We start from the raw sequence: 18,406 nt of genomic DNA, 5'->3' as shown, positions 1-18,406 counted from the left end.
GAGGTGATATTTCAGTGTGTTACCAAGGACTGAAATTAGTGACTCAGTAAATCAGTAATTCTGATAGATTTGAACAATATGTGGTATTCATTTATGGTTTTACTGATGATACAAAGTCTAAAAATCACACACACACACACACACACACACACACACACACACACACACACACACACACACACACACACAAATAAGAAATAAGACTTAATTCTCCCTTAGCAAAAAGACACAGCTTTGACAATTGAGTCTGTGATGCCCTCTGGTGCTACACAGAAGCCATTACAGGACACAACTTACAATTTTGATTGTTAACATTATTACCATCTTTTCATATTATAAGACAGTGATTCTGGATATTCACTGACCGACCAGCATTGCTTCGCGCTACAGAAGATGAAACGTCGGCTTTGTTTGAGTGACGCAATGTGTGAGCTGTGAATGTGAGACATGTATCAGTGGGCCTCTGAACTTGTGAGGTTTATGTGGGGTATAGTTCATACTGCAGACTCTACATACACACATTGTACATCTCAGTTGAATATCAAGTGTTTTGTCATTTAAGCCTTTATGCCCACCACTTTACTTTACTAGATTAAGTGATGCACTTTGTCAAAGCTTTCAAATCAATCCGTTTGAACTAAATCTGAACCAAAAATTAAGTGTCAGAAATTCCTACCCTGATAATTCAACAAAATGGCTCTGATGCAGGCTGAAAGCTAAATTTGGATAAGTGATGCAAAAAAAAGTGATCCAATGTTAAGTATGACTTAAGGATGCGTTTAAGTGTACAACTCATGTAAAAGACTTCTTTATATTCATCAGTTATTTAAAACGTTGGTTATTTTTTTTTATTAATGTTTAACTTACAGTTGTAAAAATAAGTTTAACTAATTTTATATAGCAAGTAAGCAATAAACTTAATCTCTTTTTTTGGATGGGTCAGTAAAAGGACGAAGTATAAGACTACTGAACACTTGGCAGAGGCCAAGTACCTATATCCCTGCCAAATGCAGGACCTGATCCAACCACTGACAAGAAAGTACTGTAGTTTAGTTTCTTTTTCTTTATCAGCAGATTGTGCGGTACTCTGCCGCCACCTACTGTTGACGCACTTAGTACTGCAGTCTGTGGCACAAACTACATCTTAGTTGGGCTTCCTGGTGAAATAAACAAACAAAATTGACATATCTATGCTCTTTTGTGTGTCCCTATTATACTGTAAAATAATCTGTTAGGCTTTGATTATTTGAAAGCTGCAGTTCCTGTCAGGAGGTGTCACCATGAAGTCAAACCTGGAACCACCATCTGCTTGCAGTATCTTTCTTTGCTGATATTTTACCTGCGTAGAAGTAAAGGTACTGCTGTAAAATTCCAGTTCATTCAAATTCAGCACAACACATTTATGGACACCTCGGACGAGCTGTGGAACTAAATTGAAAACATACAGAAACAGTACATATATGTATATATATATTTTATACTTTGAGGAATATCAATTCCAAATATAATAGATAAAGAAGGAACGTCACCCACTTACAGAATTGTGAGCATATCAATCAATTCCACCTTTGCTAATAAAGACATGAGTTTAACTTCTTTCATGCGCCCAAGATACACACAACACTAACCGAAAGAGTAAAGTTACATCCTCTCTGTTTTTTGTTTATAACCATCCAAAAAAGACCTAGTAGCGGCCAATTTCTAGTTCATGCTGGCGGCCACAGACTGCAGTGACAACAAAGTGAACAGTAGTTACGTTCTAAACAGAAACATGGACAAAGAAACACTTTTCCAGTTTGCTTCGGCATCTTAGTCACAGAAGCATGACCAAGATGCATGAGTTGCCGTCCTCTCATTTACTTCCAAAAGGCTGCTTGGTTACCACTGTCTGCTTATCTAATTTTGGTGACTGAAAAGTGGATGAAAAAGATTTTATGATTAAAACATGGTTTACATAAAGAAATAATGAGTAAACTGCTTAGGGGTAAATGTAGTCTCAATTTAGATGAGGACAGATATTTATGCCTGGATGAGGTACGATACTAGATGTATCATTGAAATCATGTCAAGGGCTCATTAATCCAAAAAAAGTTGCAGTTATGGGAATGTGTTGGTGATGGACAAGAGGCTGAGTACTGTGAACTGGTCGTCCCATACATGGCATGGAAACAATTAGTTTATCTTGAATGTCCGAGCCAGTGGCTCAAAGAAACTGAACTAACTAATAAAGAAGACTGACTTTGTGCTGGGTACTGCCCTGGAGCTGGTTGTGCACAGGAGAATGTTGCAAAAGCTGCTCAACATAAAGAACAACGCTACACGCTCTCTTCATAGTAATTAAAGAGTGACGTGCGTTCTGTCAGAGGCTTCTTCAGCTTTGCTGCAACATGGAACGATAGGGGCGGTGTTTCCTGCCAACAGCAATAATTTCATGCAATGAAACAACAACATTAGAATTTCACTCTTGTGTTGATAAAATATCATTTCATTCTATTCTGTTTTATTCTATTCTATTCTATTTCATTCCATTGCATTCCATTTCAATACAAAACTGGGTAGCCAGGAGGAAACTGCACAAAGGACTGATAGAAAGCTGGAAGTCTGAATACAACTGGGGATGATCAGGTACGTGGATGCAAGCATGCTGATTTCAGAACATGTAAAAAGTGAGGGAAGCGGCAACTGGGGACAGGGGAAGGAGACAAGGACAATGAAAACCTCTTTTAGGTGGAAAATAGCAAGACAGAAGAAAAGAAAAAGAATAAAAGATCATGACCAAATAGGTGAGATGATAAGCCACCTGTATCCTAACATGGTACGGTCAGAATGATCACAGATTGAATGGCTTTTGTACAAGAAAAGCCACTTTCAGTCACCTTCAGACAGAAATACTAATACGACACGGCTATCCAAAAAAAACCATCCTGCTGATCGTTGTTTTATATAGAGAAAAACAAAGTTTACGAGGACATACTTGGCTTTGTCTTTATAACAATAGAAGACTTTATAACAGTGAAGACCATAAAGATGCTCAAAGCTAAATTCAAGAAGTAACATTAAGGAAAACAGACTAATTTTCTCAGTTCTCTGATTTGAGTGATAATTGTTGTACTGACAAATAAAACGCGAGAGGTCTTACTTAAGAGTGGACTTAAGAGTCTTCTGAACAATAATTGAAGCGTGATGATGAATTGGCACTGTAATGAAGTTAGCCGGATCTTTACGACTACAAATACTAGTCATGATTGTATTTTAGTTCAATATTTTTAGTATTTCACTGAGCTGACAAAAGAGCTACTGTAAAGCAGATATCAGAAATGCACTGCTGATAAAGAGTTGTGTTGCATGAATTGTGACAATGACAAACCCAAGCGACAACCACACAGTAGTGCAGACTCAGTACTACTGAGTTTTCCCATCAAAAGAACTTCACTCAAATGCTTAGCCAACTTTACACCACATTTGCCATACAATACGTGCCTTAACACAGTACTTAACAGGACAAACAGATACGTGGGAAGTCTTTCAAAGCAGCTTCAGAGCGGCGTTCTGAGAGGTTATTCAATTTCAGCTTTCAGTACTATGGACAGCGCAAACAAACAGCGCTGTCCGTGGTTCTGCTGAAACCCTACTCCCTTGATCCGAATATCTAATAAATTACATGCAACATGCGCAAACATCTTTACAATAACCGAGGATAACCGATAAGAGAATAACAGTACAGATAGACACGAAGTTGGAATGGGGCATTTTGTTAGTAACAAATGAGCTTCTTGATCCTGTCAGACAGCGTTTATGGAAGGTCTCGGATCCGTTTTTTTTTTCCCCTTTTGTATTTTTCCCTCTAATTCCTCATCATAAATGCCAAAATTTCAGCAACAATAGCTCAAGCTTTTGGCTGCTTGATTTTCTAAGACCAGAGATGATATTGAAAAGTTGCATGCTCTGTGCCTTAAAGGGATACGCCACCCCCAGGCCAAATTAAGTGTATCCCCGCATTCCCGAGCGTTTTCCTGGCGACCCAGGCATTGTCCGAATCTCACAGCACTGACCACTGCTTGGTTGCGTGAAATACATACATGCTAGCGTCGCCAGCGTCGCCAATCGAAATATTTCGCCCAACGTGAATTAATTTACTTGATTTACCTTCTAATTACTGTGTGAGTGGTGTACTTTCACATCGAGTGCAAATGACTGTGTAAATCTACACAGAAGGTTTGGTTTGCTCATGTCGGTTTGGGAACTAGTTTCCAGTGCGGAAAACACAGCCGAAGCACACTCCCCGCTACGTCTTTGGGAATCCCCACCCCCGACTTCCTCAAACAAACCAGCGTGAAGCAGCCAGGGGGCTGTTGGTTGCATGGCCCCAGAAGTCATCCTGGGCCTCCCAATGGACGAAGGTATTGACTTGTGGTCTGTTGGCTGCGTTTTGGCCTTCTTGTTCATTGGCCAAAACCTGTTTCCTGGGAACACATATGGTGTCATTAGAGCTATTGTGCAGTGACTAGGGATGCCTCACAAGGATCTTCTGAATGAAGCATTGTACACAGAACCGTTTTTTACTGTGACCCAGAACTCTTGGAGGCTGAATACATCAGCGGAATATGCTGAAACAACAGGGGTAACAGCACGTCTGGGCTTTTGTGATAAGATAAGGACTCTAGATGAGCTGCCAAATCTGCACTTTGGAGTTGAAGATCTCAACAAGGACAAGGACACTCACGCTTTCATTAGCCTCCTCAAGCAGATGCTACATATAAATCCAAGGAAAAGGATCATGCCAAGCAAAGCGCTTGGTCATCACTTTATAACAATAAAACACCTTGCTCACGGCTTCGATGTAAGCCGAGCACACACAAACATGATGGAGTCCCAGCCAGAGAAAGCAACAGTCGAGTGTCATGTAATAGCCACGAAAAGTCTAAGTATGAACGGAGCATCCAGTACAAACTTGAAACGAGCATTTAAAGGTAACAGAAAGGTTACAACTGTCAGTAATGAACATGCAACAAAAGTTGAAAAGTTGAAAACTATGAATATCCCGCAAAGGAAAGAACCAAGGAAAGAAGCAGATTTAGGAAAGGCTAAAACTGATGGACACTGTAAGAAATCTCTTGCCACAAAGGACATAGACAAAATCACCCCTTCTAAGACAGAAGACCCCTCGCATCCTGTTGAGGTCAAATCCAATAGAAAGTTTGTCAAGAGGATTAGAAAATTCTTTTCCAGGATATTTAAGGGCATAACATGTGGACTGTCACAATGAACTGAAAACACAATGCTTTCTGCCACCACACAATTGATCTTCCATTTAAACTTTAACATGCCATTCCAGCTAAATTCTTAAAAACTAAATCTTAGATCAAAAGAAAAAAAAGACTTACCTGAATCTTTGTTGTACATAAAAAAAATAAAAATAAAATATGGTAAGCACTTTAAAGCAAGCTTTTCTGTGCTGTGGAAATAGGGACGTCTGGGTTTCTCTGCTCAAGCTGCTGCCCCCGCGACCCGATCCCCGGACAAGCGGAAGATGATGGATGGATGCGTACAAATGCGATTAATCGTGATTAATCAGGGAAATCATGTGATTAATTAGATTAAAAATTGTAATCGTTGCCCAGCCCTACTTTTTACTTACCTTACATATTCTGTACATCCATAGTCTTTATACAAATGCAAGGTGCCTTCTGGTGTTTACCAAAAATTTAAATCATAGATGATGTCAAAGAGTTCGCCGAGACAAGATCTTCTCAAACCTTTTAATAGGTTTCCACTCGCATCATTACACACTTTCAGAATCTTATTTTTCTTTTTCAAATACACATTGAGCAAAACATTTTGATGAGGATACACCATTTTTTGGGTAATAGGACAACATTTCAAAGATATATCCTAAATACCAATTCAAATGTTGTACAGACCTGTGAGGTGAAGCCAGCAAAAGGGTTTGCTGAGGTATGGAGCAATAAATAAAGCACATCAAAACCAAAAGACCAAAGAAACCAAAAGACCAAAGAAAAAGAGATACAAAGGGATCTGAAACCAAATCTTCCAAATAATCATAAATAAAAACTCTTAAAACATGAGAAATTGTTTAAATGGTAGCAGTCTTTGAATTGCTTATGAAATAACAACTGAAATATTTGTAACACATCAGCGGTACCAGTACAATAATAATAATAATAATAAAAAAAAAACACAATACCCATAAATATACTGTTTTTTTTTTTTTTTTGTATTTAGGCAGTGATTTGTCGTTTAGAACATAATCGAAGGATTCTGAACAGCATAATTCAAGGGGTAGGGGTTGTAATAAAAACAGTTTACTGTGCTCATCAACACAATCACCTCGTACAAAAATATACTCCTGACCTCACACTCATCTTTTCTATCTCTACATGTGCAATATGGGCTGTTCTCTCCGTCTCCTCCTTACTTAAACAGCTGAGTTTTGGCCTTCTTGTGTCCATTCACAAGAGCACAGTTTGTTATTTGGGAGCCACCTACGTCAGCCTCTTCGCCTTCGTTGTTGTTGTTGTTGCACCAGCTGGCTTTCAGAGGGGTCAGCTCAGGTGCAATTATGTCTCCATCCTGCATGTGAACAAAAAACAACGGGTGCTGGTATTGAGACAAGAAATGCGGAGCGTGCTCAAAGGCAAACGTAATATTACTCACAGAGGCCGTTACTCTGCAGTCACTGCTGATACCAACTCGGCAACAGCAGTAGAACATCAATATGAACAGCAATGATAAAATAAAGAAAAAAAAAGATCAACAGCTTGAGTAAAAGCTATATCAAAAAAGGTACAGTTTTAGCTTAGTCTTAAGAGCAGAAAGGGAGTTTAAATCCCGCAAGTTTAACCGTATGTTTAGATGGTGAATCTCTGAGGTTCTTCGGTCCAAACACAATTACCGCGGTTTTGTCGGAATTGAAAAGCAGAAAATCACTAGTCATTCAGGCCTTAATGTCTTAGACAAGCCTGTAACTTCAGCAACTGCTTAGGTTTCCTTGATAGAGCTGGGTGATATCAGCATAATAATTGGATATTATACGTCGTGCTTCCTGACGATATTGTCCAAAGGAAGCATGTATAGAGACAACAGAATTGGTTCAAGTTCAGAACCCTGAAGATTACCGACATTGTTTCGGGGGCACGTTAATAGCTGTAAAATAGTCAAAGTGAGAGTCAGAATGAGGGTTTTAATAACTTTTCAAAGGTCAAAGCATCTGCTGGAGGAAAAAGATTAGTTTTATCTCTATCAGACACATAGCTGTCGAGAGTTCAGGGAGCACAAGGTTCAACGAGTTTTAGTCCTTTGTAAAGTGTTTTTTTAACATGTTATAAAGCCATCCTTCCAGGCTAAGTAACATTCTTCGGCTTCAATGTAAGGTCTTTTTGTCTCCACTTTTCTCACCGATTCCATTTCTATACGCAATTGTGTATTCTACTACAGAGATCTGCTTTGAGTCAAGACATTCTTCTTAGATGGAGCAATAGTACTAAAAGTCAACCACAGAGAGGCTGCAGCACTGTCAGCCACACTGTCCAAGGGGGGGTGATAATTAGGGATGTCCCGATCCGATTCAGAAATCCGAGTCAGAAACCACGTGATCGGACGTTTCCTCCCGATCAGGGATCGGATATATATCTATATATGTATATTTATTCTCATTATTTATTTATTTTTTAATCAGAACTATAATATTTCAAAACAAATGGGAAAAAATAACAGCTTAGTATTTAGTGTTATGTGGTGGTACCGTCAGACCGTCTCAAACATAGACATAATGTACATAGACGCCTCGTAGACTATTGGAGCTGACATCAGCGCGGCCGCCATCTTGGATGGGTCTCCAATAAAAAAGCGAAGCAGAACACGGCAGCAGCTTGAAGCTGGGGGCGTCAATGTCCGCGGTGTGGAGGTATTTTAAAGTGGATGACAAAAATGTTGCGATTGCAAACTGTGAGATATGCAAACTTGGGATTTCAAGAGGCGGCAAGGACAACGCTAACATCCTTAATGAGAACAGCAACAGGCTCAAACCTGACAAGGTAGAGATGTTGGTTTTCATCAAGAAAAACGTACATTTCCTTCTGTGAAGCTAGGGGAGGAGAGTAAGAATGAGGAGTGCAGTTCCTAAAAGCACATTACTGGCCTTACTTTATAACACTGTGGCACTTTTATTTGCTTATTTGTTTACATGCCTGCCAGGTATTTCAAGTTGAGCTGCTGCTCCTTTTTTATATTAGACATTGTTGCACTAAACTACAATGTGAAGAATTTGTTTATTACTTGATTACTTTTTTTGTTCAAGCTACCTCATAGAAGTGCTGTTTATAAGTGTTAAATGATAAAACAAGTTATAGAAAATAAAAAAATTAAAATCGGGAATATCCTGGATCTGTTTCTTTTTTTAATGTACTGAAGAAGTATCGGATCGGGACTCGGTATCGGCAGATACTCAAAATCAAATGACTCGGAGGCAATAAAAACTTGATCGGGACATCCCTAGTAAGGTTGCAATATATGGGGAGCTGCCCTCCACAGTATTCATATATGGGAACAAAGGAAGTAAAGACGGTAATAGGCTCTTAAATCGGATCACAGTATAGTCAGATAGGCACCTGGGATGATGTCGTTGGCCTTCAACAAACTGCAGGGATTTTTGGGTCTTTTGATGTAGGTTGGAAAGACCGAGAATGAGACATTCCAGGGACTTGCATTTGCTTTTTGTTGTCATCCTTAGTGAAACAAAAGGATTTATTTGAATGTGTGAATTAGCTATGGCTGCCTCTCCTCCTCGGCAAGCACTACGAGGGTTAAAATGAAAGTAGAGGGACTAAAATCATTCAAAGTAAAAGTATTCAGAAAGAATAAATCTATTCTTTGATCCGTGACAAGACCGTTTGATATCAAGGGTTTGGAGGAAAGACATCTTATTTTGCAAGAGACGCACTGAATGACATTTTGGAACTGGTTGTGAGTAATTTTGGGACTGTGGAAACATGTACCTTGCCATTAAGCAGAATGATTTTGGGGTGTCTAGTAGAGGTTATTACAGGATTATGGTGAGTATCAACAGTAGGGTCTTAATTAGTATCTTTTTCATGTTATTTCCTTTCATAAACAATACCTGAGGCTTTGAGAAGTTTCTGTTCATGCACCACTGAACAAAGTGCTTCTTGGCAGCCTCCAGACTCTTATCGTCCGTCTTCTTGCAGTAAACCCTGATCAACTCCTCAGCAAATTGCTCCGGAAGAAGTTTAGACACCTGACAAAAACGACAACAGCATAACGCTTATTTTGAGCCTTAAAGGAAAGATAGAGGCAGTCTGTGCATTTCGAACAACAGGAGGAAATGAACATGTGTAGTTGGAGTTGACTCAAGACTGATTTCTGAAACCGGTGCTTCAATTCTGACCTGGTTTTTGCGTATCTGGATGGCTTTGGTTAGGTCATCCTTGCAGTAGAAGCGCACGTTGTTGATGGGGTTCTTTTCCTTCATCCCGTAGTCCATAAAAATGACCTAAAAGAGATGGAGATGATTTTAAGACCTGAAAGTGCAGTAAGCCACAAAGGAGAGGGAAATGCCTCACTAATCCAGAGATTAATATCAAAGCTAACGTCGCAGTGAAAGTTAACTCAAAAACTCACTCTGACGACAAAGTCCTCTGGTTGCAGGTTGACATCCTGAGTGCCACTTTGAGGGATGGATCGAGCCAGATCTGCCTCCCAGCTGTGAATGGTCTCCTATTCGAGAACGAGAAGTGGCCGAGTCACTTTCACTAATACTTATATACTTCTACAGCTCATAAATCTCACCAAAGCAAGTGGTATTCCACAATAATAACCAGGGGCCTCATGTACAAAATACACACAAAATAGCGGCGTACGCAGCTTTTCATGTCAACGATCAGATGTATCAAGAGTGAAATGACCGTGGAAATGTGCGGTGCCTCATGCCAACTTCAGGGCTGGCATACGCACTTTTCCACTTTCAAGTAAGCAAGGAGTAAGTAAGGAAATCCACGCAAGTCTTTGTACATGAGGCCCCAGGTCTGTTACAGCTAACAGCAGTTGTTTGATTAAGAGAGCACATCATTATTTAACAGCATTTTGGACAATCGCTTAGTTGACATGGCATGAAATTTTCACTTTTTAAGGTTGTCTAACATTAATATGAGTTCCTCTAGCCTGCCTGCGGTCCCCCAGTGGCTAAAAATGACGATAGACCTAAACCATGCAATGGAAATTATTCTCCGCCTTTGGAAATGTGACCATGCAGATGGCCTGATCGGGAAAGCTGCCGCTTATGACGTGGAGGTTGTTTCCTCCCAGAGCCCATATATGGCTATGCCAAAACTGCCTTTCCCCGCCCACAGCTCTTTGGCCAACTCATTGCTCTGTACATGGATGTAAAAAAATCGGTTTAGAGCTCCTGCATCAGAGCCTCTAAAGAGCCAGTGGACAGATTTTGTTTTTTTCTGGGAAAGTGATGACAGAACCGAAGAGATTTGTGTGTGCGCCAAATATTTCACCGATGAATGTTTCCAGAACTTGGGCTAATACAGAGTCCAATAAGGGAGAGCCCAGACACCCAGCGGAGGAAACTCATTTGGCCGCTTGTATTTGCGATCTCGTTCTCTCGGTCACTACCCACAGCTCGTGACCATAGGTGAGGGTAGGAATATAGATTGACCGGTAAATCGAGAGCTTCGCCTTCTGGCTCAGCTCCTTTTTCACTACGACGGGCCGGTGCAGAGCCGAGCCCGCATCACTGCAGACACAGCACCAATCCGCCTGTCAATCTCCTGCTCCATTCGTCCCTCACTTGGGGAAGGATCTCATTCCCGAGAGTAAGTAATTTAACGCTCTATTATTGTGTTGCTTTCCTGTATGTACAGTATAGTTACATAGCTTGTTACCACAGGAAAGGGTTTGTATCGTTAGCAGCTAACGTTAGCTAACGGTTAGCTATGCAGCTAATAGCATCTGCAAGCTCTTATCTCTGCCAACTGGGCTGTTGGAGGTGTTTGCATGCCCATGAGATGGTTAGCTCGCTCATTTTAGACCAAAACCCCCTACTTCAAGCTTCCTGAAGAAGAATGAATCCGCAAATTCAGTGCATTTCATCAGGATAATGATTCATTCATGGTTCCAGCGCTAGTGCTACGTGCTTCTTTGCAAACCAGAGCAATCAGATGAGAATGTCAAAATCCTCACTCCTGCTTTCCCCTTCACGCACGCCTTTTTTGCTGTGTCTTGTGTAGCACTTGCTTGATGTTTGACTGTGTTAGGAGAGTTGTTCAGTAACAAGTTCGTCATATTGTCAAAGTAAGCTCATATCAACAGGTTTCGCTAGTTTTACGGCATAGGGCTGCCATGCCATCTACGTGCCATAGCGATTCACAAAACATTTGCGCAAGGTACCACGGGCGTAAGTAAGGCCACACCCCCACTAAACAGCTCATTCTGAGGATCCTAAGGAAAGCTCATTTTTGGGACTGGCTGTAATTCTGCACCAAGGCAGAATTTTGGGGAAAAAAACTCAGATACAGTATTAGGGGATCACTAGAGCCTATAAAAATATATAAAAGCCTCCATTTATTTTCATGCCATAGGACCTTTAAATAATTGAAGCAGGAAATGGTTCATTTTCTGAAATTCACCAAGTACGGGAATACCTGAAAATTCTTCAAACACACACAAGGAAAAAATGTCTCACATAGAGACAAACAACACACGTCACTCAGAAACATCCACACCATCCGGAGTACATTTAACCCTCCTCCTTATAACGCGCTCATACAATCAGTAACGGGGTACCTGTGTGACATTCAAGGCTTTGTCTGGCTGAGTTTGCCCCAGACACTTGTAGAGGTGTCGACAGATGATGTTACGCAGTATCTGCCTTGCCTCAGCAAGTTCTTCAGAGGAGGAGTTGAGAATCTGTTCAAACACATGATCTACAGGGGAAACAGAGAAACAGAGAGAAGGTCAGTGAAGCAAAACAAGGACCCTCAAAAAACACAAATGATTCAGTTTCACATATCATATGACTTTAAACGTTAGAATACTGAGGGAAAGGAAAATGTATTTACGTAGCACAGTTAATACACACAGGTAAGCGATAATCTAGTAAATAACAATCGTCACCAAAAAAAAAGTTAATGAGATCTTTTAAGCTTATATTCCAGCAAATCATAAATAAGTCATCTCAAGGCACTTTCCACCGTTAGGAAACAGGTTGGTTTGAGCAGTAAGAGAAATTGGCTGTGATATTGAGCATTTTGGATTTGGGGGAATGCGTTTTTTCCTCATTAAAATGTCCATATTGTTTCATTTACCAAAACCAGCAGGGAAAACTGTACGTATACGCCGAGCCGATGACGGCAACAAGACCGTCAAAGTGGAGAGAGGTTGTTTATCACTCTTTTATTTAGACAGGCTTTAAAAAAAAAAAAAAAAAAAAGAAGAAAGTAATGAAAACATCCAGCATTTGTGTGGAGATGGAAAAAAAAAATATGCTGCAATCCTGTGTATCCCTTTGTCTTAATGTGCCGTTTACTGACCCGTCAGCTTGGTGTAGGCCACCATGTCATCTATGGCTGTGGAGAGGGTGAACATTTTCCCCCCAGAGCCTTCAATCTGGATGTGTGGATCTGCTTTCAAAAAGGCCTCAGTGATCCTGGAGAAACATTTCCAATATGTCATTCCTGGAAACATCTCTCTATGTACAATACAAGAAGCTACAGCCGCCGTGCTGCCGCAGCGGGATGAGCTACTCACATGGTCTCTATGATGCTGCCCACTTTGTGCTGGTAGGCTCTTCTGTGCAGGCAGTTCCTCGTGTGGAACATGTCATACAGATTGCCAACCTCCTGTTTAAAAGGACAATCTGAGTGTCAGTTGCGAGTTTTCACTTAAAAGGGATTGCTGCTTAACACTTGGCAAAAAAAAAAAAAAAAGTCGGCACCTTGTCTCTGGTGCAGATGAGCTTCTGTCCATCCACCTCACAGACCCTGGCAAATTTCAGGAAGCGTCGATAGTCAAAGTTGTTTTGAATGCCCAAGTGGTAGCAGTCCCTAAGAGAGCGCAGGAGGCAGAAAGGTGTGGAGAGTGGGGTGAAAGATTTCATCAGGAAATGGAAATCTTGGGAATGGAACAAACAAGCGTTAAACAACGCCCCACCTGGCAAAGTAGTCCCACTTATCCACGTCGATGCCGTTCCTTTTGTTGGCCACAATTTCATAGAGGAAGGACTTGTCTTCAGGGCGGCCTTTGTACGGCCACTGTAGAGACAAACAGCAGAATCAGCTGCTCTCATTGTTTTCACTAAACCAAAAGTAAATATAAAGCAAAGTTCAATATTGACAGAGCTTTTATGAACCCGTTCCCCTTTTGCATGCACGGCACTTATATGATTCAAATGTAAGAAGTTCTGAACATTGACATACAGTAAAGTAATACAATGTTGATGTTGTTTTCTTATCAAGACGGATGTGTCATAAAATTCTCATAACTCCCACTAATCCTAACGTCAGGGCTTTTTCTATTTCACTGTGAATGAGCAATCTTCCAATACATTGCGTGTATGTGTGAGGTCGTTTCAATCGGGTTACAAAAGGTGGAGGTGGAAAGTTTGTAGACAGTTTTGTCAGACATGGTGCTACTGACAGCTTCCACGCAGGCATAAACGATGGGTACCTTCTGGCCTTGAGCTGCATCCCTGTTGAGTGGTCCAGCGATTTGCTCTTTAATAAAGTCCAGGTCCTCCGGGAGCACCATGCCGTGTTCCTCCATCACTGGCTTCAGGCCGTTATCATCCACCAGGTAGTCAAACATAGCCAGCGAGGCAGTCTCGTGCTGAAAGGTAATGAGGGAAAAAATGAATAAATAAATGAAAATGAAAGCACAGTTGCTCCCGACTCAAACAGAAACAGCTCATCTCTGGTTAAACATGACGAATGTTGGCCTTATCGCTCACGTTTGGCAGACTGCAGGCTTGTGGTTACAACTTAGAAGTAGGACCTGAGCTGGCGTAGTGGTTCTTATCAGTTGTCATTATCGATAATAGCCATCTTATCTCAACTGTTTTCTTATCAAATCAAATGACGTTAACTGCTTTATGCAGAAGCTCTGGCTGGCAGGAATTTACACTGCCAATAAAAAAAAAAAAAAAAAAAAAAGTTAAGAAGATACAAAAAGAAAGTAACATTGTTCAGAGTTCTTATAACTCAGGATGTATTAAAAAAGAGTTCGTCTGAATATGTGATTTGCGATAAAAAAGAACTTTCCAGCATATTTATGGGTTTAGCACCTATTTTAAAGTAAACCAAGTCTTCCGGCTGTAGTAAGCCGGCACTCCAGCTTCACGGCATCTACAGTCCGCGGCTGAAAAGTAGCTAAAGGCTTTCCAGGTGATTCTCAAAAAAAGCCTTCCCAAAGACTGTCTCCTTTTCCAGACAGCACTCCTTATCCCTCAACCAGTCTTCTGCAATTGTTCCCTTATTTTATAAAAAGCAGAGACTGTGTGGAAAAAAAAAAGTTAAATGTTAAAAAAAAAAATTTTAAATAGCAGCCAAAGGCACAGAAATGAGGAAGGTGCCGCTCTTTGGCATGCAGGTCTCAGGCTAGTATGTTCCAGTTATTGTGTTTCTTTGCATCCTCTTAGTCAACAAATAGTTTTGCGAAGAGTCACAACCTCAACAAAGCAGGACATGTCAATGACTCAGACTTCATTACAGAAAAAGGATTTAGATGATTTGCCTTGGCAACTAAAAGAGTCTCTTACCTTCCAGGTAATTTCGGGACGTGCTTTTGGGATAAACATGCCATCAAACATATGGGAAAATGGTCCATGTCCTGAAAAGAGTAAAAAAAAAAAAAACTGTTAACTCAGCTTCGTTTTTGTGTGACTTTGGTTTTTCATGCCTGGACGCCTGACCCTAACCAACCCTTTAAGGCACAAATGTTAATAAAGGAGCAAACCAGCGGCTTCCTGTGTCATCTTGTGTATAAACCACTTTGGGTCTGCTGGTTTTGAAGAGAGCAATAAAACTGCTTCGCTCCTGCGTCTGACCTTTTGAGGCAAAGGACTGGAAACACTCTGACCGCCTCTCTGGAAAGCTGCGTTTCCGAGACTTAACTCACCAAGGTCGTGACAGAGTCCGGCGATCTGGACACACAGGACGTCTCTGCGAGAGATGAGGAGCTCTGGCTGCCTCTCATTCAGAGCTTGAACAAGTTGTCCGGCCAAGTAGCCCACCCTAAATCAGCAGAAACAACATTTACTCCATACAAGATAGAAAAAAAATGTGCAGGGATGAGCTCTCACATTGACCTGCTCAGCTACAGCGATAGAAAACGCACTGTAAGCAGAGTCACTACTCAGTAGCAGTTCGGTTTTACTCTTTACCCTCTCACATTAAAAAATTTCCTCACAAGCTCCTAATTTCCGGCCCTTTTACTGCCTTAAGTGTATCTAACAGCAAACTGAGATAAACCCGGGAGAATAAACGGTGAATCTAACTGATAGGGTACCCAATGCTGTGCTCAAAGCGGTTGTGGGACGCTCCCGGAAAAACGAAGTACGTCCCTCCGAGCTGCTTGAGGTTTCGAAGTCTCTGGAACTGAGGCGTGTCGATGATTTTGATGAGGAGCGGGTGCACCTCTATGTGCCCGTGGATGGGATCATTGAACACCTGACAGCAAGAAGAAGAGCAAGTAGGTTTGAAAACAAAAAAATAAACAAATTCACAATCAATACAGGTAAGTGCCAAAACCATCAAGACAACACAGATGTAAAAGAAACAAAGTTAAATCTTTTCCTTAGGTCATATTTTGAAACCGTTTTAAAGATGAAGGGAAGATTTAAACGCAAAGCAAACAGCAGCGTGTAAAGAGGAAATGACCCCTCCTCTTCTTTCTCTAGAAGTCCATTAAAATCATGGTTTGGGGTTGAGGGAACTTGTCTTTGTACATGTCACACCATTCTGTTCTCTTCATCTCTAGCCCTTTATCACGTTTAAAACCGTTCTTATTTAAAGTTGTGAGCAAAGAGGGCACAACACTTATCTCTATAGCCTTGAAAAGAAAGCACTGTGAGTAAGGCTGCGGCTACACGGAAACGTTTTTCACTGTAAACGATACTTTTTCTTATCGTTTCGCTGTCGCGGCCACACGGAGCCGGCGTTCCCACTACCCCAAAACGATAGTTTTTGAAAACGGGTTCCAGAGTGGGAAAGTTTGAAAACGGCCTCGTTTCGTTTCCATTGTTACAGCGAAAACGTTTTTGCGTCAGTCACACGTTGACGCTGTGAGCCAATTTTAACACTTCTCTATTGTCTCACAGCGTGGCGTGACACAGTGGCGTGTGTACTGCATCGTTTCATCGTTCTCGTCTGGACAGCAGCGCGTTTCCGTGTGGTCGCAATAATTTTCGTACCCGTTTTCAAAAAAAACCTCGTTTCGTTTTCGTGTAGCCGTAGCCTAAGTTCATACCTTGTTTGGCTCAGTTTCTATCTGCCACAACTTCCTGAGGCTGTGCAAGATCTGCAGGCGGTCACCGAGACACCTAAAACGGGGAAGGAGGTGATAACAAGATACTGTAAAGCAAACTGAGAAATATCAAGAGAGCCCAGTCCACTGGGTCTTTGAAACCACTTTTAGGGCTACCGTTTCAATGGAGAAACTGTTTCCCATTTCACTGTATTTAGGACGCGGTGACGCACTTACTCGATGCCAATCTTTTCCAGCTCAGCATCCTTGAGATATCGCAGTCCAACACCTGTGACTTTTTGGGCTTCTCGACAGAAAAGATAACTGATGTGAGATAAATTGTAACAGCAAGCATCAGGCTGATAACTCAGAGGGTTTTACATGTCAAACCAGAAAACAAACCTCTAAATGCATCCTCCCATTGTCCAAGACCTTGCCTCCGCAGATATTGGCACGTTTCTTCCACTCCCCATCGCATGAAGTCCGAGTCCGGCAGCCGGACCACCGACACCCCTTTTTCCGGCGTTCTGAGGCGGTCACTGGAGCTAAACACGTCCTTTAGTGGCCGCTTTCGATTCGACATATCGAGGTGACAAACGGGCGGTAATATAGTTTAATATACGGATTAAAGCCACAAACTATAAAAACGACAGCGTTTGGCAGCGTTGGTTGAAACAGCTGATCAGACAGTCCCGCACAGAGAGTGTTCGGGCGGTGAAAAACACCCGGGTTTTGTCTTTCCGCCGGGCGCATCAAGTCCGACATGAACACAAACAGTTTTCCGGTTTTGATTTTCAAACTAAAACTACACAATATCTTGTCGATGGTGAGGTTTTAATAGAAAACTACACGTTGAACATTAGAATTATTTATGAATTTTAGATTAGATTATGTGATCTATAATATCAGATACAGGGAGGGTTGGAAAGCAGTTTTAAAGCCGCAGAAATAGATTATGGTTCATGATAACGCCATTGTAGGGAATCATCGTAAATGGTGTCAGATTAAGGGCCTTCTTTCTTTTTTTCACATAAATATATATATATATATATATATATATATATATATATATATATATATATATATATATAATTTAGTTATTTATTTAAATGAAATAAATAGCAATGAATTATACATTATAAATAAATAAATTATATATATATATAATTAATTTATACATATGTATGTCTGAGTATGTGTGTGTGTGTAGATTTAGTTTTAGTAGGATAATGTTACATGTGTTGTGTCTTCAATTTTTATATCATATATCATTTTTATCCGCCAAATTGAACACTTCCGGTATTTTGTCTGCCAACTTGAATGACACGCGGAGCAAAATGTAGACAGCATGAATGCTGCATTCCCTGTAGTTGGGACATGTGAAATTCAAAATAATCTTAGGTTAAATCTGCATCGTCGATGCAAGGGTTGTAAAACACGTCTTTCTCCAGATTTATCTCACTGATTTACTGTCAACACGTTGATGTCGTTCACCGTTCACAAAGGAGACAGATGAAAGTTTACGCTAAAGGCAATTTGTCTAATTTAGTATTAGTTTAGAGTACCAAAATAAAGATTTAGCCTTTACTGTGTAGTCTGCCTTTTGTGAGGCTTACATAAAGGGCAAAAGTAAATGAAGCGCTTTGCCGGATATCAAGATTTATCGACGTTGCGATCGGATTGGTTTCGTTGATTTCTACTGGCGAGTATTCGGAAACCCCAATTTCACTGTTGTCTTCGAATGCAGCAGAAACTGGAGCTCTGACAGCGTTACATAATGTAACCCGTCATCGCAAAGCCTGTAAGGGCGGCTTTTTTAAAAGGTTGATTTCTATCAACATACTCAAATAGTTTTTTTAAGTTAGTCAATAATGGCCAGAAAGAGACCAGAGGTCCGTTTCAG

General features: G+C 40.8%; 1 protein-coding gene across 1 annotated transcript; it reads right to left on the bottom strand.

Moving 5' to 3' along the window:
- Nucleotides 1-5,751: 5,751 nt before the first annotated feature.
- samhd1 (SAM domain and HD domain 1) lies at nucleotides 5,752-17,247 on the bottom strand. The gene is made up of 16 exons (XM_075476886.1): nucleotides 16,906-17,247; nucleotides 16,741-16,807; nucleotides 16,507-16,579; nucleotides 15,547-15,707; nucleotides 15,157-15,272; nucleotides 14,798-14,868; nucleotides 13,711-13,869; nucleotides 13,195-13,295; nucleotides 12,980-13,088; nucleotides 12,793-12,884; nucleotides 12,576-12,691; nucleotides 11,830-11,969; nucleotides 9,658-9,753; nucleotides 9,425-9,529; nucleotides 9,137-9,274; nucleotides 5,752-6,591 (listed from the first exon to the last, which is right to left on the bottom strand). The coding sequence occupies exons 1-16, from the start codon at nucleotides 17,084-17,086 to the stop codon at nucleotides 6,433-6,435; spliced, it is 1,884 nt and encodes a 627-aa protein (XP_075333001.1). The 5' UTR covers nucleotides 17,087-17,247; the 3' UTR covers nucleotides 5,752-6,432.
- Nucleotides 17,248-18,406: the final 1,159 nt, after the last annotated feature.

The sequence above is a fragment of the Odontesthes bonariensis genome, chromosome 10 (genome assembly GCF_027942865.1).
Source record: "Odontesthes bonariensis isolate fOdoBon6 chromosome 10, fOdoBon6.hap1, whole genome shotgun sequence".
NCBI lineage: Eukaryota > Metazoa > Chordata > Actinopteri > Atheriniformes > Atherinopsidae > Odontesthes > Odontesthes bonariensis.
Note: the sequence above shows the minus strand (reverse complement) of the source record. Positions and strands in the feature narration are given on the sequence as shown.